This window comes from Natrix helvetica (genome assembly GCF_964273705.1).
Source record: "Natrix helvetica genome assembly, chromosome: 4".
Classification (NCBI taxonomy): Eukaryota; Metazoa; Chordata; class Lepidosauria; order Squamata; family Natricidae; genus Natrix; species Natrix helvetica.
The window spans coordinates 59,518,600-59,542,304 of record NC_138550.1 but is presented as its reverse complement, the minus strand read 5'-3'; the positions used below and the strand labels follow the sequence as shown (position 1 = coordinate 59,542,304).

The 23,705-nt window shown below is 41.5% G+C and overlaps 1 protein-coding gene across 7 annotated transcripts in view; it reads left to right on the top strand.

Moving 5' to 3' along the window:
* The window catches only part of KDM6A (lysine demethylase 6A), a 189,847-nt gene that overhangs the window by 141,060 nt on the left and 25,082 nt on the right, over positions 1 to 23,705 (top strand). For all 7 annotated transcript variants that reach the window (XM_081951358.1, XM_081951359.1, XM_081951356.1 and 4 more), the window contains 4 exons: positions 175 to 280; positions 513 to 718; positions 13,846 to 13,910; positions 21,987 to 22,061. In XM_081951358.1, coding sequence (XP_081807484.1) covers positions 175 to 280; positions 513 to 718; positions 13,846 to 13,910; positions 21,987 to 22,061 — 452 coding nt within the window. The remainder of the gene's footprint in view (positions 1 to 174; positions 281 to 512; positions 719 to 13,845; positions 13,911 to 21,986; positions 22,062 to 23,705) is intronic.

Here is a 23,705-nt window from a genome sequence, read left to right as displayed (position 1 = left end):
ACCTTCCTTTCAAGATTATTGTTGCACTGTGTTTTAATGCATTAAATGATCATTTTAATGATTTGAATATTAATATGAAATCATCCTTGCAATATAATCAAAGGACTAAATCCAGTTTTATATTTTGAAATAACATTGATATTTAAATTACAGTGTTAGTTTCTATTTTTGTAGCTGGAAAATAAGCGTGATGCTTTCTTCCCACCTTTACACCAATTTTGTACAAATCCAAACAATCCTGTTACTGTAATACGTGGCCTTGCTGGAGCTCTTAAATTAGGTATGTTTGATATATAAAAAATCAATTTGGGGCAGATTGATTTTATTTTTATGAATATTTGCTAAAGAGACATATTCAAATGTCATTATATTTAAAACAGCATTTGCTTTGGTTGGGAATAATGCAATTTTTTTATTTTTTATTTTTGTAATCTCTTGGTAATGTCTGTAACTTTTTCTGCTATTGTATTAGGAAAGCTTTTTCTTTTATTAAACACATTTCCTATTCTTAGATCTGGGACTCTTCTCTACCAAAACTTTGGTAGAAGCTAATAATGAACACTTGGTTGAAGTAAGGACACAATTATTGCAACCATCAGATGAAAACTGGGATCCTACTGGAACAAAAAAAACATGGCATTGTGAAAGCAGTAAATCTCAGTCTACAATTGCTAAATATGCACAATACCAGGCCTCCTCATTCCAGGAATCCTTAAGGGTAAGTACACCATTAATTTTATTATGGTTGAAGATTTAGAAAAATACTAGAATACAGAAATGTATAATATTATTTAAGCAAAATGAAGAATACACACAAATATGTAGTGGTAGTAACCATTTCAGATGAGGGAATGTGGATTAATGATTGCTGGTTAAGCTACTATGTCATGTTCAGGCCTTGGTTTTTAATATGTGCAGCCCTAAATAGACCTGGTAAATCATTGAGATTACCAGAGGAGTGATTTACTGCAGAGATCTCCAACCTTTCCGGCTTTGCGGACCCTCCGGGGGGTGGGGGTGTTCCACGCAAGCTCGCCACTTGCACAAATAGACAACACACGCTCGCCTGCCTGCTTGCACAGGCTCACCCATCACTTCTGTGGCCTGGTTCTGAACAGACCACAGGCTGGTAGTGGACTGTGGCTAGGCCCGGGGGTTGGGACCCCTGATCTATGGTATTTGCTAAGATTGATTGCCATATTTACAGAAATTCCATGGCTTACAACCATGCATTTAGCGACCTTTCAAAGTTAAAGCAGCACTGAAAAAAAATGACTTATGACTAGTCCTTGGACATATGATTGTTGCAGCATCCCCATGGTCACATGATCAAAATTCAGGTGCTTGGCAACCGGCATGTATTTACAACAGTTATAGCCTTCCAGGATCGTGTAATTGCCATTTGCGATCTTCTCAGCTGGCTTCTGACCAAGAAGGTCAATGAGAGAAGCCAGATTCACTTAACGACCACATGAGTCACTTAACAATTGCAACTATTTGCTTAACAATCATGGAGGAAAAGGTTGTAGAATCAGGTGCAATTTAACAACCGTCTTACTTAATGGAAATTCTGATCTGAGATAATGATTGTAAGTCAAGGACCACCTATACTCTTAGGCAAGACTTCCTGTAATGACACCTGTAATCTGGAAAGCTTTCTTCCCTGAAATAAACTTACTGTTACAACTTTTGAAAATCTTTCTCTTCACTTGGGTTTTCAGTATATTACTTGTGAATGACTATTTTGTTTTGTTGTTTATTCCTTTCCCCAACTTTTTAATGAATATGTTTTTATATTGTTTTGACATACGCTTTTGTTTAAGAAGTGGTATGGAAATATAATAAATAAAATAGTGAAAAATGTAAAGAGATCTAATATATTGTGGGCTATATAAAAGATGGTGTTAAAAATAGTGATGGGTAGTTTATAATTAGGTGTATAAACCCTCCATTTATGCTGGGCATGAGGATGGGGAGCTGGGGTTGTGATGGCCAAGCTAAGGAGAATTGGAGCAATGCAGCAGCCTCAGATAAGCCTTCAGGAGGATCAGGGAGACAGAGCTACCTAGCAATTCAGAGGAGATCAGGAGTTGGCTGGATTTTAGGCTCAGAGCTGCTGCTTTTGTCTGGATTGGCTAAAGCGGTAGTGGAAGTCTCAGGTGAGCTGGTTCTCCAGCACATTGCATATCAGCTTTTAGCAGTGGCCTTGGCTCAGCTACTCAGCTCTTGATGGTTTTTAGAGAAAATGGCAAACTCTGGTGTGCTACTTCCAAGCAGCAGAAGCAGCAAAGACTGATCTATGATCAAACTTGTGGGCTGTTGAATTATGTTTGCAGCCAGATGAGGCTATGCCTGTATTTTCTGGTAATGGATGGAAGAAGGCTTTACATTCCAATACTGGTCAACTCTTAAAGGTGGATTAGAATGCTGAGTTTCTCTGACTTGGGGGTGGAGCATTTTGGGCTGAGGGAGCCTGGGGTGATCAGGGAGGAAGATGCAGGCAAAGGTGGTAACAGGCAGAAAGAGAGATGGTAGGAAATGGAGAGTGGGCAAGTTTCATAGAAGTTGGCTTCAAGCTTTAGTGTTGGTATTGCCTTCCAATTCACCATGCTCTGATCCAAAACCTGGTAATCACCCAGCTGCTACTACGTAATATAGGGTCAGTCTAATAAAACTTTCCTCATCTACAATTTAATTGTGAGTGAGAGAACTGACTGCTTGCATTATTCAAACCTGTTGACTGGGCGTGGTGGAGGAGCTTCCCCTCTTTGAGATTTGCCAAGCTGGATTTCTTGTGGGAATCCACAAATTCAGGGTTGGGGCTGAGGTCTGAGAAACTTTAGTCACTTTCAGGTGCCTCTCTATAAATTGCTAGGTATGAAGCTTTATTTGTGAAGTTAGGCTATAGCGGTCAGAAGAAACTGTTGGTGTGTACTACCCTCTCTGCTGCACATCAATCATCCTCTCTACCAGAGCTGCTAAAGTCTGTGACTGAGTTGGCAGTGGAGTTCTCCAGATTTATGATTCTAGGGACTTGAATCTGCTGTCCTTAGGTATAGACTCCAAGGCAGATCAAAAGTTTGTGGCAATCATGCACCTCAGCCAACCATCTTTGGCCCAACTTACAGAGAATTTTAGGCCTAGTTTTTATCTTGGGGCTGTGGCAATATGATTTGCAGTTGGGGAATATTTCTATCAGTCTCTTGCCATGTGCAGATCACTCCCTGCTGGCTCTAAGATTCTCTGGTAGTGCACCTCCCTGAACAGAGGCAAGACCTATTTGTTTATTTATTTATTTTTAAAGATTTTTTTATTAGATTAGATCATAGAATAAAATACAAAAATATGAATGCAAATGATAGGACACAGTGGGGAGGAAAAGGAGAAAAAAAGTGAGGAGGCGAGGAAGAAAAGAAAAGAAAAAACATTGACTTCCTACTCTCTCTGTTGCAGTAAAATAAAGCATTAACATCGAACCTCAACTTTTTACTTTTTCAAAATAATATAAACTATCCATTTCTATAACAACAAATCAATCTAATCAGTAAAACCCAAAATCAAACTTTCACTTTTTCCCACCTCAAGCACAAAGTCCAAAAACGGTCTCCATGTAGCAAAAAAAAAGTACTTACGTTCTTTTCTTTAATCAAAACAATCAATTTAGCCACCTCTGCCAGCTCCAACTTCTGTAGCCATTTGTCCATGGTGGGAATCAAAATATCCTTCCATTTTTGTGCATACAGTAGTCTTGCTGCCGTCAACATACGTATATAAGATCAAGGTTCCAAATTTTTTTCTAAGACTTTTTCTATTAAACCCAGAAGGAAAGACTCTGGCTCATCTCCATCTTCATTATAAGAATTTTCTGTATTAAAATATGAATCTTCTTCCAAAAACTTCTTTGCTTTATCACATGTCCACCATAAATGATAAAAGATCACTTCTTTACTTTTACATTTCCAACATTCATTTGAAATACCTTTATACATTCTAGATAACTTATGCAGTGTTAAATACCAGTGATACCTTATAACATTTTTCTTTTAAATTATAGTTTAATGTGAATTTTAAATCTTTCATCCACATATTTTTCCATTGTTCAAGCATCACATGTTTTTATATGTTCACTTTCCAAATTCAGTTTCAGTAACATTTTATAAACCTTAGCAATAATATGTTCATTGCTGCCGCACAGTAAGATTTCCAATTCATTTTTAACAAAATCAAATCTGTAACTCTTTATCTGTTTAAATCTTTCTTTCAATTGTTGATATGTGAACCAATGGCAAACATAACGTTCTGATTCTAGCTCTTCCCTCATCTTCAGAGTAGGATTACCAGAGTTGAAAGATATTATTTTACCATAAATCCCCAGTCTGGCTTCGCCGCCGTTTCTTTTCTAAAAAAGGCTTCCTGGGGAGACACCCAAAGAGGCAACTTCATAAAAAAACCTTATTTTATATTTATTCCAAACTCTTGATTATTAAATTCAATATTAACTTTGACTTTGTCATACCATAGATAACCGTGCCATCCAATCCTTAATTCAGGGCCCTCTAAATCAGAGCTGGTATTCAGCAGATTCTGACCAGTTCTGGAGAACCAGTAGCAGAAATACCACCTCTGACTGCCCCCCCCCCCCCCCCCGCAATTCTCTGCCTCCCGAATCCCAGCTGATCGGGAGGAAATGGGGATTTTGCAGTTACCTTCCCCTGGAGTGGGGATGGAATGGAGATTTTGTAGTATCCTTCCCCCAGGAGTGGGGAGGGAATGGGGATTTTGCAATCTCCCTCTCCTGAAGTGGAGTGGGAATGGAGATTTTACAGTATCCTTCCATGCCACACCCACCAAGCGACACCCACAGAACCAGTAGTAAATAATTTTGAATCCCACCACTGCATTAAATCAAATACTTGTTCTAGAGGTTCACCCACTCTTTTAACCAGGCCAGACTGCATGCATCAAAATACAATTCCAAATCTGGTAAACCCCCTCTTTTCTTAGCATCTTGCAGTAACTTGTATCTAATTCTAGGTTTTTTCCCCTTGCCATATAAACTTGAAAATGTCCCTCTGTCATTGTTTAAATGGATTATCAATTGTAGGTAATGGTAATGTCTGGAACAGAAAAAGCATCTTTGGCAAAACATTCATCTTATAGATATTCAGTGATAAATGCAATTTGTCCCATCTTTGTAAGTCCTTTTTAATTTCATTCCAAAGAGGCACATAATTATTTTGAAACAATTTTATATTTGTGTTTCTCAACATAACTCCAAAGTATTTCACTTTTTTCTCAACCTTAAAATCCAACTGTTTTATCAATGTAACATTGTCCTGAGATGACATTCTTAATCAACATGATTGTTTTCTCTTTGTTTGTTTTAAAACCAAAGCCTCAAATTCATTTAATTTTCTCAATAAATATTCTGTTATTTTGGGGGTCTTGCAAAAATATAACCAGAACATCAGTAAATCCCCTCAATTTATAAACTTCTCTCTTGATAGTTATACCCATTATTTTCTCATCTTGCCTTATATATCTATTCAAAACTTCCAACACCAAGATAAACAGTAAGGGAGACAAAGGGCATCCTGGTTTCATACCCTGAATTTCACATGAGTTAGTTAAATCACTATTAATAACAATTTTTGCTTTCAGTGGCATGCAAACAGCTTTGACTCCTTGAATAAAAGTTAAATTGTCAAAGACCTTGTCTGCATCTAAAAATATTAAAACTGCCCTGTTTCTCGTTACATTGTAAATATTCAATACAGTCCTCATATTATCTTAGCTGTTTTTTTGGAAGGAAGCCAGATTGGTCTTCATTTATACATGCTTGTAAAATCTTCTTTAGTCTTTCTGCCAAAATTGCAGCAAAGAGTTTATAATTCTTATTTAATAATGAAATTGGTCTGTAATTCTTTGTCTTTGTAATGCCTTGACACTCCTTCAGGAACAACACAATATTAGCTTCCTCCTATGTTTCAGGTATCTTTCCCTGTTGTAATATATCATTCACTCTATCTTTTAATGATTGAATAAGTTCATCCTCAAAGCACTTACAGTATTGGCTTGTAAAGCCACCTGGGCCTGAAGCTTTATCTGATTTCATTTTTTTAGTGGCTTCTGATATCTTAAAGATAATTATTGGATCATTCATAAGTTGTCTCCGAGTTTGTGATAATTTAGGCAGCTGTTGTCTTGAAAGATACTCATCTATTTGGAACATATCTAACTCCTGTCTTTTATATAAGAATAAAAATTATAAAAAACCTTTTTGATAAGTTCATTATCCGTACACTGCTGCCTTCACAAATTTTCCCTATCATTCTCTTTTCCCTTTCCTTCTTATGCCAACCATCTCCCTGGTTTATTCGCAAACTCAAAGTGTCTTTGTTTAGCATACTTCAGTTTTGTTTCTATTTCTTGTACTGTTAATATAGACAATTGCTGCGGTAGCAGTTTAAGGTGATGTAAAGTTTTAGGGTCCATAGGTGTCTTTTGCAGTTTGATTTCTCTGTGTCTGATTTCATCCAGTATGTTTTGCATCTTTTCCTGGGATTTTTCTTCTCTAAGCGATTATACTGTGTAAATTAATGCCTCATAACAGCTTTGCTACCATTCTGCACAGTCATTAAACTTCTCCCTTTACCTAAATTATTATCAAAGTATTATAGTAGTTTACAATCTTTTACAACCATTTCCTTTTGTAGAATAGATTCATTCAGGGACGTGCAGTCAGGGGAGGCAAGGGAGGCAGAGCCTCACCTCTCATCATGAAATAATAATATATAATAATAATATCCACGAGGGAGTTTCATATATATAAGAGGAAGAGGAGGGAGGAGGAGGAGCGCCCGTGGGGCGGTGCCAGCTGGGCAACCGGCGACGGCAGGAGGGTTCTCGGAAGCGCCAATAACCTTCCTGCCTCCGCTGTACTTTGCGCGCTCCTCGCGACTGCAATAGACATCCAGAAGTGGCAGGGGCTTGATGACGTCGCCGCAGCTGCCATGCGCGGACGGACGGAGGTAGCCAGAGTGGCGCCAAGGCAGTCCGGCGGACGAGCGACCGAGGATCAGGCTGCCTGATCCTCCATCACTGGCTCGCTCGCTCTTTCGTCCCCCCGGACCCCTCGGCGCCACTCTGGTTACCTCCGTAATCCAGGGCTGGAAGGGACCTCAGAGGTCATCTAGTCCAACCCCCTGCTGCAGCAGGAGACCTTATATCATCTTGGTTATTTTAGTGTCTCTGACACAGAGGAGAAATTCCCAGAAATCCCTAGGCATTGCCAACCTCTCCCCCCTATTAAAAAAAGCCCCTAGAACCGTGATGACGAACCTATGGCACGGGTGTCACAGGTGGCATGTGGAGCCATGTTTCTGGCACACCACCCATCGGGAGGCTGATTGGCACTTGCGCATGCATGCAGAAACCAAAAGTTAATTCAGCTCCTCTTATCTCGTGTGAGAAGCTGAACTTTTGGCTGCTCTCTGGATCTCCGCTTGCTGCTCCTGCTCCTTGCCAGTTTGATTGTAAGTTGCCCTGGGCTAGCACAAAGGGGGTGGTGGAGGGGGGAAGCCTTGCTAGCTGCTTCCCAAATCCCTCCACCTCTGAAGCCATTTAACACCGTGCTGGGCTAATGTGGGGGAGGGGTGGAAGCTTTGCTAGCTGCTTCCCAAAGCCCTCTACCTCCTAACTCATTTCATGCCCTGCTGGCCCAAATGAGATGGGCTAGAAAGCTGGGGATGCTTTTCAAGGAGCCACAAGGGGGGCTGAGATCTGGTTTCTGTCCCACAAGTAAGATTTGATCCAGAGCCAATCCCAACATGAAGGTCTTTTATTTCCTCCTTGTACTCCTTCTCTTTTCATTTTTTCCAGATAAGAAATTAAATTTCTGATGATGTAAAAATAGCTCATAACTCCCCTTACTAAACAGCTATTATTATGTCTAAAAGCAAGATACTCTTCTCCATCTTGTCTGGAGTGCCATTTAATCCACAGCCTGACTTCTGGAATTAATAATGTAAAAATGCAAAGACAAGGAGTACAAGGAACGAATAAAAGACCTTCATGTTGGACCAAATCTGACTTCTGGGACAGAAACCAGCTCTCAGCCCCCTTGTGGCTCCTTGAAAAGCATCCCCCCCACGCTATAATCTCTTGTTATTCTTCTTGCAAAGTGAACTACGACATCCCTTGGTAGCTTTCTCATCGTGGCAAATCTAGAGTTTATTCTGTATATGTTGTCCAGATCGACATCAAGACATTTTTCTTCTTTGTTTATTAAGTGAGTCAAAGCTTAATCATTCTGAATCTGATATCTTTTCCTGGTTGTTCAGGAATTGCTCGAAATCTTAATTGAAATCCGTTAATCTGAGATTCCATAATTGTTATCTTGCCCAATTCAGCTTCACACAAATTATTTGTCTTGTCCAATTTGTACTCCGTAAGATCCACTCTATCCTTCACCTGTTTAATGTCTTCATTCAGACATTGGATTTTCTCCCAAAATTCCCTTGCTAGAGCATCAGTCTTGGTTTTGAGCTTTATTTCAATTGATTGAATTAATTCATGCGTTTAAAAATCCACTTGGTTTAATGAGGCCAGTGAAACATTTAAAAAATTAGCAATACTATAGTTCCACAAAAAGGAAATGGCAGGCTGCAACTAGAGAGAGCCTCTTTTCCCGTGCGCTGCTTGGAGAGTCCAAGCAATGGGTTAAATCCTGTCCTTCTGCCCAATGGACTGAATTGAATTTCTGGCCACGCCTCCTTGTCTCCTCAAATATCCAGTTTTCAATTCAGTCCATTGCCCATTCGGATGTATCTTTTGTGTCTCCTTATTATTGCAATTAGTTTTTCTTTTTATTTGGTGTGAGTGTTTTCCAAAGTGTTGATTTTTTTCTTCCCTTTTGATTGAATGGCTATAGCAAGTTAGCTTTCCCTTTCTCTATCAGCAATCGGATTTCAGGCAGGCAAGCACAGCTCCACCGCGTCAGCTGGGCTTCTCACCGCTCCCGCGCGACTTCACCTAGGGTTACATCCCTAACAATCAATCGATTTGAAAGTGACATATCTTCACGTGCCTATAAGACCTGCACACAGACTCTACCTGAGGTTCTTCTTTCAGTACAGGGCTCTCCCGTTCAGCCAGTCCTCAGCCCCAAGGATATTTATGAAGATCCTCACGGTAGTGGCCGCCCATCTGCGTCAGTGACCGATTCGTCTTCAATGCTATCTCGACAACATCTTGATCCAGTTGTCAACCCCAAAACAGGCAGTTCGCGACCTCCGTGTCACCATGTGTACGTTGCAGACTTACAGCTTCACCATAAACCTAGAGAAAAGCCACCTGACTCCTGCCACCAGGCTTTTACACCTAGGAGCAGTGATAGACACCTCAATTTGTCAAGTCTTCCTCTCTCAAGATCGCATTGCGAGTCTCCAACAACTAGCCCGCCAGATTTACCGTTCTCCCAGAGTCCAGATCTTATCCCTATCCCAATTACTGGGAAAAATGATCTTGTGTCTCTCCATAGTTCTTTGGGCGCAACTTCTTACTCACCACCTGCAATGATTTCTGCTCCTGATGCAGAGAGCCAACACCAGCAACTCTCTGACCAAGATAATGTTGCCGTCCAGGGTCCGTCGCTCCCTCAGATGGTGGAAGTCACCAGCCTTGACGAAGGGCACCTTCTTCAAAGAACCTTTTTGTCAGATCATCACGACGGATGCCAGCCTATTCGGCTGGGGGGTGCACCTCCACAACCACGTCGCACAAGGTCAGTGGTCTCCTCACGACCTCTCCCACAACATAAATTGGTTAGAGTTGAAGGCAGTCCGCCTGGCGCTTCGGCAATTCCAACAGCACATATGGGGCCAGCATGTCCTCTCACCGACAACATAGCGATAAAGGATCACATCAGCTGCAAAGGGGGGACCAAGTCCAGGTCCCTCATGGCGGAAGCGGAGGCCATAGGACACTGGGCAGAGCTACACCTAGAATCTCTGCGGGCAAAACACATCTCCGGGGTGAGCAATATAGAGGCGGATTGGCTGAGTAGGACGACCTTAGACCACTTGGAGTGGTACCTACACCCGCAACTTTTTCAACAGCTGTCAAGGAGATTCGGACTTCCCCTCATCAATCTGTTCGCCACCCCGGAGAATGCTCAACTTCCCCGATTCTACACCAGCTTCCACTGTCCCCTGGCGGAAGGGGTCGATGCCTTTCGTTGCCCCTGGGCTCTCGCTTTTCCCCTGTTAGCTCTCTTTCCCAGAGTAATCAAGAAAATTCTAGACGAGGGCGCGGAAGTCCTGCTAGTGGCACCTTACTGGCCCAGACAGACCTGGTTGGCCAATTTGACAGGCCTCTCCATCGCATGCCCATGGAAGATTCCACAGAAGTCGGTCTCTCTCAGCCAGGGGGCAGTTCTCCACCCAGATCCCCAGTGCCTCAACTTAATCGTATGACACTTGAGAGGGACCTCCTGAAAAGGGCCGGGTTTTCCAACAATGTCGCCAAAACCATACAGGCTTCCAGATGCCCCTCCACCACTAGGATATACGACGCCATCTGGTGTTCCTTTGCCCGTTGGTGTGCGGACCGTCGCATCCAGCCTACCTCTGCTCCCCTTCCACGGATACTGGACTTTCTCCAGGAGGGCCTTGAAAAGGGTTTGGCACCTAATACCCTGAGATGCCAGGTAGCCGCTTTATCCACGGTGATCCTCACTTATGACCGGCAACCGCTCAGCAAGATTCCGGAGGTGCATAGTTTCCTGCGAGGCGCTTCCAACCTTAGCCCTCCCATTATTCACCGCTATCCCTCCTGGAATCTCGCCACAGTTTTAAGGAACTCTAACTCGCCCTTTGAACCCCTCCACAATGCTTCTTTGAGGCACCTCACCTTCAAAACCGCCTTTTTAGTAGCAATTTCCTTTGCTCGCAGAATCTCAGAGTTGGCAGCCTTGTCTGTCCGCAGCGATTTGTGCATCGTCCATCCGGACAGGGTCATTCTACGGCTAGATCCATCCTTCCTGCCGAAGATCAATTTGTACTTTCACCGTGCCCAGGAGATTGTCCTTCTGGACTTTTGTCCGAGACCAAAGGATCCCAGAGAGCGGCGTTGGCACTCCCTTGATGTTCGTAGAACTTTAAAGCAGTATATCATGCAAACTTCTTCTTTTCGTCGATCCAAATCCCTCTTTGTTTCTTTTCAACCGGCATCCATGGGGCGCAAGGTCACCTCCACAGTTGGCAGATGGATCAAAGCTTGCATTTCCCTCGCCTACGAGCAGCAGGGTAGCCCAACTCCATCACGAATCACGGCACTCTCTACACGTAGCGCTGCTACAACAGCTGCATGGGCCACCCAAGCGTCGATCAAGGAGATTTGCAAGGTGGACACTTGGGTTTCCCCCTTTTTATTTGTCAGACACTACAAATTGGACAAGTTTGCTTCTGCAGATGCTGCCTTTGGCAGAAGAGTTCTGCAATCCACTGTTTTTACTTCCGATTAGACGTCACCATTTTTCACCCACTCTGGACATAGTTTTGCTTGGGTATGTCCTGTTGCTCGACTCTCGAAGCAGCGCACGGGAAAATGACCATTGGCTTACTTGAAGGGTCCTTTTTCGTGCGCTGCAGGAGAGTCCAACCCCGCCCTGGGTGGAGAGTTTCTTTCAGACTGGATCTGAAGTCGATTGACTTTTGTGGATTACATTCAATGTAATATTAACTACTTAACCTCGGACCATGCCTTCATTGAAAACTGGATATGTGAGGCGACAAGGAGGCATGGCCGGAAATTCAGTTCAATCTATTAGGCAGAAGGACAGGATTTAACCCGTTGCTTGGACTCTCCCACAGTGCACGGAAAAGGAGCCTTCAGGTAAGTCAATGGTCATTTCAGCATGAAAGGTAAATATACAGAAAAATTAGTGCCTAAGAAGCGGTGGCACCCTTTATTGTCCGTTATGAATGGCTGGTTCTTACACAGTGAACTTGCTTGCTTGCTCCGCCCCAGCCAGGGACTCACCTTCTTCTTCTCCAAGAAGCAGTCTGAGAGTGTCTGGCTACTCAGGGGAGCAAAAGGATTGATTTTCAAAGCCTCTCCTTTCCCGGAGAGATTTCTTCTGGCTTAGAAAACATTCTAAAATGTTTTCTGTAACTGTGGAGAAACGGTAAAGAGATCAGCATCTCTGTTACATCAAGGATGAGTAGTTCCACTGGAAGTGAGAGCCAAGACCTATTTAAATATGTGCTTTAAACATTTGATGGACCTTATTTCACAGGGAGCATAGGATTGTGCTTTGGGCTTTGGTACACAGTACAAATATGTTGTCTCCCAGAGACCAACCTTAGCCTTGGACCAGATCATGCCTATGCATCTTCTCTATGCTCATGGATTATGGTGGGTTCTGTGGTTTTCATAGGTGGTTCAGATGATGAAGTGGCGTAAAAGATATCCACTGGAGGAAAACAAATAATGAATCCAAACAAGCATGGATAAGAATCTTCCTTAAGGATTACTTGTGGTGATAAGGGCAACAAAATCTACTTAATTTTCTGCCCTTCTTGCATCCATAAAGAGCCGACCAATGACCCTATTACAGTGACCTGGTCTCTTCTTTGTAAGGGAGAGTCCCAGGAATTCTTGCAGATCTGAAGATTATTCTAGGCACTTGTTGGATAAAGTTGCTCAGATTTGCTCAAAGTTGGAATTCAGCTCTGTAATACTAAGAAGTTGTCTGAGGTATGGTTTTGCTTGGAAAAACTTGAATCTGCTTGCTCTAAGGAAGTGGAGCTATGAGTTTGGTCACCTGTGTTTTAAGTCCCCATTCTTTCTGGTCGATTAAGGTCTGTTTGGAAGATAGCAGATGGTTGAGTCTATGAGGTGGTAGTAAATGGTTCTCTATAACAGAGGGCAGTTTTATCTGCCTTGAAGGAGGCAATTGTCCACCCCATGCTTAATACATCATCACTGGACTTTGAACATGATATCATTCTGGGCCAGCTCAGGATTAGGAGTGGAAGGAACTGATGGCCTGGGGAAAACTAAGAACAACAGGACAAATTGCTCAAAATAGCTTTTTTATTGCTTTTTGCATATAGATAGGAAACTTGCCAGATTAAAGTACACTCTGCATATCTATCAGACAAATGCTGTGAAGCATTACAGAATAAATTTTCTTCCTGCATACCAACAACTCAATACTGATTTGTCACTTCACACACCCCCCCCCCCCCCGCAAATCGATACAAGATTTCACCACAGGCACCATGTTTCCTCTCCTTGACTCTGGATCCACTCATTGTTGATCAGAAGGGAGAGATTGAGCCTGAAGCCTTTGCTTGGTACAGTCTCCCCAATTCTATTTAACATCTACATGAAGCTGTTGGACAAAGTCATCCACTGGCATATAGAGTACAGTATCATCAGTATGCCAATGATAATCAGTTGTACATCTCCACCCTGGGCTGACCATGTGATGCTTTCCAAAGCCTGGAGGCAACGAGGGTTTGGATGAGGGAGAAGTGTATAATTATATAGAATTGTAATGTATCTCTTTATAGTCTTTATAACATCACTGTTGATGTTTTAAAGAACAAACATCAACAGGAAGGTTATAAAGGAAGATAATTATCTTAAAGAATAATTACACTGGAAGCTAATCCTTCATGAATAGAGTTAATGGCTGGAAGATAAAATATTGATTATGGCAGTAGAAGTGAATTGAATATGTTTATCTTAGAAATATTTATAGGCACTTTACATTGTACATATACTATATATTTGTGATAGACAATAAAATTGTATTAAATTATATAACATTTGCAGGAGGAAAATGAAAAAAAGAGTCATCATAAGGACCATTCAGACAGTGAGTCAACATCGTCTGATAAGTGAGTATAATGGAGTGTTTTACTCTGTTTAATTTCTTTTTCCTGTCATTCAAATTTCCTTTTTACGTATATATTCTGTTTCTTCTGTATGTGATTATGTTGCTACAACATACTACAAGTTGTACCCAAGTATATAAAACTGCACTCAAGTATATAAAATAGTTTTCATATTGCTGGAGTGATTTAGAAAGAAGAAAAATATCAATGAAACTGTTTGGGCAGGCAGTGCCTCATATATGTTTTAAATCTGATTAAAGGCAGGAAAAATAATTTTTTAACCTTAAAAATAATATCTGCAATTTCACTGTTAAATAAGGCCTCCATAGGCCACATTTAAGACTGACCGCTTTTCAACCTGGATGGCCACCACAAAGTTGTAGATCAAGCAGCAGCTCCATGACCCACTTGCAGCCGGCTAGTACTTCCCTTTCACTGGGACTGCCCCTGGCCGTTCCCCGATGTGGAAAAGCCACAGCCACTGGCAGCACTGGCAACTGAATCCTCTGCATGGCCTGAGAAGGGACAGTGAGGCTCCTCTGGTGGACTAGGCTTTGGTGCTCACACTGGTCTCACCTTCCTCCGCCAGAGACCTCCAGATCCCCCTTTCCAGCCTTGCCTGATCTCCCACAGGAAGTGGAGGATGATGGAGAAAGTTTGCAGGAAGCAGTTTCCTCTGAGTCCAATGTCTGCCTTGACAGATCTCTGGAGAAGAGGAGGGGGTGGCGAGGAGTTGCATGAGAGAATGCTGCCTCAACGAGCCAGCTTCCTTATCACACGATTGGAAACAGGGATTCCCTTTTGAGAAGGGCCAGCCTCTCTCGGGCAGGACCATGGAGCACTACTACCCTGCCTCCTACTTTTCTCCAGAGATCTGTCAAGGCAGACGTTGGACTCAGAGGAAACTGCTTCCTGAAAACTGATGTGCGGATGTGAAGGGGGGGGCCACAAACCCCCTGGAACGTCTGCAATAGCTCCCGACCCAGTGGCCAGAAAGACAGCCATTGTGAGCTGTCAGAGTTGAGGTGGCTCCACAAAGAGAGCAGCTTGGAACATCTGGGTGAGATCGTGATAATACCCTGGGGCACACTGTATTCAAAAGTTTGTTTTTTCTCTCTGATTGATTGACTGAGAACAAAGAGAGAAGGCAAAAGGGGGGGAGTGGATTACTCCTCCAGAAAGGAGCAGCGGAGAAGCGAATGCCAATACAAATAAATGATTAATGAAATAGTTTTGGGAGGATGGTTTGGAGAAATAGAGAGCAGTCTGGACAGAGTTGATTGCTAGTGAAATTTTTAAAACTTGATATTGAATATTTAAAGAATTCGGGACTCTGAGGTTGCTCTTGGATTTTTTTTCTCTTCCTTACCTACTCTTTTCAGTAACAACAGTGTCATCTAGTGGCAAGAGAGAGAATATATTAGAAAAATATTAGAAATAACGCATAGTGACTGTGATGATAAAAACTACCACATAAGACAAAACGCCAGCTGTGGATTCATCTTTTGTGCTTTTGTTTTCCACTTTCCTGATTATAACTTTGGAGCTCTGGAATTGCTTTGGAACTGTGGAGCTTTTGCTTATATTAAGAATGGAAGTTATTTTCTTTAGGTGGATCTGTACCTTGTTCCTTTTTTAAATCAACTTCTTTCTTGGTTTTTCCCTGTAATTTTCCACTCAGTGGGTACTTACTGTGTTTTTCCTTTTCCTTTTTATTTTTTCTCTCTCCTTTTTCTCTCCTCCTTTTCTCTGGAGTTGGAGGGAATAAGGGGGATTAAATATATTTTTTAATTTTACAATGGTGGTCAATTTTTTAATATTTTTTCTCTCTTTGCTCTCTTTGTTGGAATTTGGGGTTGTTGTTTTTTTGGTCTTTCTACCCTTCACTGCAATTGGACTAGGGTAGCAAGAACCTGAAGCTTGGAGGAAATAAAGGGGACTAAAGACATATTTTTATTTTACGATTGTGGTCAATTTTTTACTATTTTTTTTCTTTGCCCTTTTTGTTGGAATTGTTTTTTTTTCTTCCTCTTTTTTATTTTACTACTACAATTGGATTAAGGTCCATGAAGACCTCAAAGAAAGAATAGACAAAGTGGATGAAGACTTGAAAGTGGTTAAAAAGATAATGGGAAAAATGAGCAGAGATTGCAGAAAGTGGAAGAAAAGATGGAAATAACAGAAGAAAATGGAGGAGATGGACTGACAACAACTGATAAAAATCAAGAAAAGATAAATATCTCTTGGGAGATGGACAAGGCTGACTATTATTTAAGATTCCAAGAGAACCTAGCAGAAAAAAATGCCGACATATTGGCAGAAGGACTGGAAGAATCCAAGGAAAAGGTGCTAAGTGGCATTGATGAAACTTACAGGGTCCATACAAGATATACTATAAGAAATAAATTACCCAGAGAGGTACACGTATGATTTACTAAGAAAACACTGAGAACAGAGATCCTGCAAGCTGCAAGGAATACCACAGTAAAATACAAATCTAAAGAAATAATAGTCCTCAGACAAGCGCCAAGAAGAGTGAGAGATCTAAGAAGAGAATATCAATTCCTGACCAAATGCCTAATAAAAAAGTTAGTTTCAGATGGTTAATACCAGAAGGTATACTAGTAACTTGGCAGGAACAAAGATATAGGCTGGATACAGTAGATAAGGCAGAGTTATTTTATGAACAATACTTTGGACCACAAGAAGAAGGGAGACGGAGAGAGGAAAGAGGAACAAAGCTACAAGAAGAGAAGGAGAAAGAAGAGAGAGAACTAGCTAAAGAACAAGAAGGGCGTTAAGAGAAGGAGCAAGAGCAAAAGAGATTAAAGAACAAATGGAGATGAGAGTAACTAGATCGACTAAAATGACAAATAATTAAGACATAGAAGAAGAAATAAAAATAATCTCATTAAACATAAATGGACTAAATTTGAACATAAAAAGAAAGAGAACATTTAATAAGTTAGAGAAATTGAAATTAGATATAATATGCCTACAAGAAGTGCATATTAAAAAACAACACAAAAAATATTTGGATTATCCGAAATTGGGGAAGCTGTATATGACACTTGCTGATCAAAGCAAAAAAGGTGTGACATTGTATATCAAAAAGTCAATACAATCAAAGCAAATATTTGAAGATGAAAAAGGAATAATATTGATAGTGGATATAATGATGAATGACAAAAAAATATTGATGGTGATGATATATGCGACAAATGAGAATCAAGAAGAATTTTATGGAAAATTCCACAAAAAATAATAGAATATAAATATGTATATTAGGGGACTTTAATGTAATAGTAAAGAGTTGGATTATAAAACTGCAAAATTGAAAAGAAGTTAAGGAGAACACTGCCTAAAACATTCTTTACAATGATGGAGGAATTAAGTCTACAAGATTTATGGAGAAGACACTTGAGAGAAAAACATACATTTACTCAAATAGACACATGTCGTGGTCGAGAATAGACATGATTTGGACAACAATAGATTTAATTGCTAAAACACAAAAGATTGATATAGAAACAAGTATATGGGCAGACCACAATCCAATAATAATGACATGGAAAGGTCAGAGGAAAAAAAAGGAAATAGACATTAAATCAAAATCTATTAAATAAAAAAGAATTTCAACAATATATGGAAAAAGAATGTAACTTTTTTTTCAAAGAGAATAAGAAGGAGGACACATCCCTACAGAATGTGTGGTATACCAGCAAGACATATATTAGGGGACTAGTAATGACTTATCTAGGAAAAGAAAAATAAAACAGACAAACACGAAAGAAGATAGAGGAAAAACAGGAGACTGGAAATAGAACTACAAAGAAACCCACAAAATGCTAAAATTAAAAATTTGATGAACCTACAAAAACATAAATTGAATTTAATGGAAAACGAAGAAGTGGCAAATAAAAGCCACAAGACAAAATTTCTTTGAAAACGCAAATAAACCAGGACGATGGTTGGCGTACAAGATGAAAAAAGAGAAAGAAAAAAAATCATAATCCAATTATCAGACCAAGAAGGGAATATTTGTTATTAAAAGGAAGAAAAAATAGTAGGAAAATATTATAAGGAACTATACCAGCAAGATACAGTGGCAGAGGAAAAGATAAAACAGTATCTAGAGAAGGCGGAAATACCTAAGGTTCCAGAAAAATTTAAAAAGGCACTAGAAGAGAAAATAACAATGATGGAAGTAATAGAAGCAATAAAAAGACAAAAAAAAGGGGGGGGAAACACCAGGCCCGGATGGATTACCAGCAGAATTTTACAAAACATTACAAGATGTGCTAAGCAACATGATGCTAGAAATATTCAATGAGCTGTTATTGAAAGCAAAAATACTGGATTCTTGGTCAGAGATGTATTTAACTCTTATCCCAAAAGAAGAAACAGACTTGCAGCAAATGAAGAACTATAGACCAATTTCTTTATTAAACATGGATTACAAAATCTTTGCATTGATAATGGCGGAAAGGCTCAAAAGACTGTTAAGTGAATTTATACACTCAGACCAAATTTTCTACCCAAAAGACAGATTAGAGATAATATGCAAATTATATTGAATGTATTAGAATATTACAAAGTACACCCTGGGAAACAAATGGCATTGTTATTTTTGGATGCACAGAAAGCTTTTGATAATGTAAATTGGCAATTTATGATAATGCAACTGCAAATGATGGATTTTGGGGAGGAATTCATAAATATGGTTAAAACTATTTATAAAGAACAGCAGGTTAAGGTGATGGTAAATGGAGATATGACAGAAAAAGTGTTGATTAGAAAAGGGACTAGGCAAGGGTGCCAGCTATCTCCACTATTATTCATATTGACACTAGAAGTTTTGAGCAGAAAGATAAGGCAAGATAAAAATGTAAAAGAAATGAAAGTTAAAAAAGAATATAAATTGCAAGCATTTGCAGATGATTTGGTATTTATTATTGAAGATCCAATAGAAACAGGTCCAAAACTACTAGAGCAAATAGAAGAGTATGGAGGAATGGAAGGATTGAAAATTAATACAGATAAAACAAAAAAATTAGTGAAAAACAGAAAAGAGAAAAAAATGGAGAAATTAGATACTCAAATAGTTAAAAAAATGAAATATTTGGGAATACAGCTGACTTCGAGATGCGTAACTATCAAAGAAGATAATTATTATAAACTAAGAAATCAAATTGGATATAGAGAAATGGAAAAACTTACAGCTATCACTAATGGGAAGAATAGCGGTAATTAAGATGAATATATTACCAAGAATATTATTTTTATTCCAAACAATACCCATAAAACTGGAAAAACAGTACTTTGAAAAACTAAATAAAATAATAGGAAAATATATTTGGCAAGGAAAGAAAGAGAATTAATATAAGAATGTTACAAGATTCAAGGATTAGAGGTGGATTTGGTTTACCGAATTGGGAATTATACTACCAAGCAGCAGTTCTAACATGGATAAAAGAATGGATATTATTAAGAAATGCAAGGTTATTATCCTTGGAGGGACACGATATGCAATTGGGTTGGCACACATTAAGAAATAGTTTATAGGCAGTATGGGAAAAAGTGAAAGAAAAGCACTATATGGAAATACCAATGTGGCTTTCAACGGTGGAAGTTTTGACACATCAGAATATTAGTAGTATGAAAAAGGTTATTAGGTACTAAGCAGTGACGTGCGGTGAGGTTTATGACTGGTGAGGCTGGTGATGTCATCAAACCACGTGATTGCTCCGATCGCACGGGCGCAGCCCAAACGGAGAAGTTTCTTTTCTCCTCCTTCCCCCCCCTTCTAGCACTGATGATGTTACCGTGTTTCCCCGAAAATACGACAGGGGCTTATTTTCTTTTGCCCCACGAAATATGCCCTTGGGCTTATTATCAGGGAGGGCTTATCGTTCTGGGCTGCCAGGCGGCTGCTCTCTTGTGAACTGGCTCCCGAAGAGCCGGGCACAGCCTCAGGGGCGAAGCAGCCATGAGGTAACCATGCTCACGAGCAGCCGCCCGGCAAATCCCCTCTCCAGCCGGGAAAACCGCCATTCACTGACCTAGGGGGTATCCCTAAGGTGCCAAGCCATGTGGTACTCTGCCCGCCCCCCCAGCTCCCGCGGCTTGGCACATTCGGGATACCCCCTAGGTCAGTGCATGGAGCTCTGCCCGGCTAGAGAAGGGGGTTGCGCGAGCGCCTGTTTCGCCCGCAGCTTCACCAAGCACTTGTGCAGCTCTCCCAGGCCACTGCCGCTGGCCGCTGCTGCCTGCCACCAACCGCTGGCCGTTGCTGCCCGCCGCTGCCCCGCTCCGAGCATAACTTTCAAACTCCAAAACTCGCGGCCGAATCTTCCAGCATCGGCCGCTCTAGGAGTGCTCTCTATGGTGGGCCGGCTGCTGGAAGACTCTGTCCGGAAAACTCTCTGTCCAGCAGCCAGCCCACCATAGAGAACACTCCTAGAGCGGCCAATGCTGGAAGACTCGGCCCCGAGTTTTGGAGTTTGAAAGTTATGCTCGGAGCGGGGCGGCGACGGGCAGCAGCGGCCAGCGGTCGGCGGCGGGCAGCAGCAGCCAGCGGTCGGCGGTGGGCAGCAGCGGTCGGCGGTGGGCAGCAGCGGCCAGCGGTGGGCAGCAGCGGCCGGCGGCGGTGGCCTGGGAGAGCTGCGCAAGGGCTTGGTGAAGCTGCGGGCAAAACAGGCGCTCGCACAACCCCCTTCTCCAGCTGGGCAGAGCTCCATGCACTGACCTAGGGGGTATCCCGAATGTGCCAAGCCACGGGAGCTGGGGGGGGGCGGGCAGAGCACCACATGGCTTGGCACCTTAGGGATACCCCCGCGGCTCCTCAGCGCACAGCCTCAGATTAGCAGAGCCGCGATCCCCTTCCCCTGCACACGTGGTCCCATTCCCCTCCTTCCTGAGCCAACATGAAGGGGACCGTGGGTGCGCTGATTGAGGCTGGAGCTGAGGAGCCTCCTGCACACGTCCCATTCCCCTTGCATGGATCCTGGGCTCGCCCGATGTAAAAAATGATGAGATCGGCACACTTGGGGCTGCTGCTGAGATGTCCAGGGGGGCTAAACCAAGCCGCACGCCTCTCCCAGCCACTTTCATGGCTTCCTGGAGTAATTCTTTTTTATTTTCATGATGAGAGTGGTGAGGCTCTGCCTCCCCTGCCTTCCCTGACTGCACGTCACTGGTACAAAGATATACTAACAGCACAGGGAGAACTAAAACAGAAGAAAGAATTAGAAGAACAAGGGATTTATATAGGATAGTTTAAACAAATGCAGATACAAGCAAGATATGCAAAAGATGTTAAAGATTATGGTTTTAATATGGAAAATTCAGACTTAGGTTACTCATAGGAACGGATGAAAAAACAATTAACGAGGCCATTTTTTGTCAAAAAAATTGCATGCATAGCCTTATGGAAGCTTATAGAGTGCTGCTGGGGGCTGGGGGGGGCAAAAAACAGCCCAATTTTTGCTCATTTCTTCCCTCCCCAGCCCCCAGGAGCTCTCTGAAAGCCTCCATAAGGCTATGCACGGCCATTTTGGTGAAGGGGGGGAGCTTCTGGAGGCAAAAAAATGCTGTATTCGATGTATAAGACGCACCCAAATTTTCAGCCTCTTTTTTGAGGAGAAAAGGTGCGTCTTGTATTCCAAAAAATGCGGTAATTTTTAAGCTTGCAGTTAATGGGTGCATGAATAAAATCTTCATAACAATGTAACTACTGATCTGGTAGGGTTATGCGTATATCTTTATTTCACCTGACAGAACCAAAATCTATTCATTATCAATAACTTAGTAAACATTTAAGCCAGTTTAAATGTATTTGTTTGGGAGGGTGGGGGAAGGTTTGCTAAAAATACATAATCTCTGTTTTAAGGCATTGTTCCATTGCATTCTTTGTCTGATTCAGTGCCCTAAATAAATTATTAAAACCTGTCTGACTTTTCAAATGTATGTATACTATAAACTAGTACTCAAAGATTTTAAAATAATTTGTTTAAAATGTTTTAAAATAAAAAAACTAATTTTATTTATTGATGTCTTATTTTGTCTTTTAATTTACAGTTCTGGGAAGAGGAAAAGGGGACCTTTTAAAACTATCAAGTTTGGGACCAACGTTGATTTATCAGATGACAAGAAGTAAGTAAAGCCACATATACAATATTAAACACTTTCCTTTTATTACCAGGGGAATAATTTTATTAAAGGGGAGGAAGGAAGGAAGATGGGAATGAGAAGATGGGAGGGAGGAAAGGAAGGAAGAAAGTTGGGAATGAGAAAGAAGGAAGGAGGGTGATGAGAAGGAGGAAGGCAGGGAAACAGGAAGGAAGAAAAGAGGGAGATTGGAATGAGAGAGAGGGTGGGTCTGAAGGAAGTCCTACCTTAGCACTTGGCCACCAGCAGCCCTGCTTCCTTTTGCCATCCCCTTGCCTCTCCTCCTGGCCTCTCCAGGTGGTCTTTCATCCTATCGCTGAGGATGCTTTGGTTACAAAGTTGGATCTCCTTTCATGGAGAAGGAAAGGGCCTTCCTCTGACCCATGCACTTTGCCCTCCCACACCCACCATGAGTAACCTGGCCAAGGAGAGCAAGCATAGCAGCTTACCTCCTTACCTCCGTGGCCTGAGAGAGACAGCAAGGCTCCTCTCATGGACTAGGCTTCGGCGCTCGCCCAAGCCTTCCTCTGCTGGAGACCTCCAGTTCCCCCCTTCCAGCCTTGCCTGGCCCCCAACAGGAGGTAGAGGACAACGCTGCTTCATGTAGAAGTGTGGAAGAGAAAGTTTGTAAGAAGCAGTTTCCTCTGAGTCCAACTTCTGCCTTGACAGATCTCCGAAGAAGAGGGTGGTGGCGGCGGGAAACTGCATGAGAGAAGGCTGCCCCAACAAGCCAGCATCCTTATCACATATGATTGCCAGCTTCCTTGTACAACCGTAACTACTCCCCTGCCACCTCTGCTTACCCCATTCCAAGCTTGGAGATTTTTATTCATAACTGAGCTTACAAACTGCTAATCATGCCTGACCTTGGGGAGAAGGCCCTCTCCTTTGTGGATAAAAGTCCCCAAACTTGGCTGCCAGAAGGTTGGCGGGCGCGGGGGCAAGGAGCTTGTAGGGCACCGAATTGTCCCTACATTGAGTTAGCTGGTGCGACTTGCTCCATCCCGACCCAGCCATTCCAAGTCAGCCATACCTAGTGAGCGGCATTGTGCCAGCCGCGCCCACCTAGTTGTGGCGACTCAGCTACTGGCCCTTTGAGGGCAATCATAATGCTGATGTGGTTTTCAATGAAATTGAATTTGACACCCCTGATTTAGTTTTTTAAAAGTCGAATGTTTTTGCTTTTATATGTAAAGAATCTAGAACAAAAGAGATAAGTTCTTTTCTTAAGAGAAATTCGATTCAAGTATTTTTCTCGATCAATGTATAAATGAGATATTGATTTTTCTTTAAAATAACAATTTTATTCACTCAATTCATTTCTCTTAATCGATGACAATTATTTATTTAAAATTATATTCCACCTAAAATAACTGGAGTAAATTTTTTAGAGCATTCAGAAAATATTTTTTCAGAAAACACCAAGCTGCCAGCCACATCAATTACTATCTCAAATTCTCATCTGATTATCCATAGTGGGTAATATTTATTAAATATATCAGGACAATTTACATACACCATCAGTACTATGACAGTCTGAAGAATAAATATTTCCTCCCTGGAGTCAGACTAATGGTTATCTTTTAAATCATTCAATTTTGCAGAATAAGATTAAAGGTGGAAGGTCTA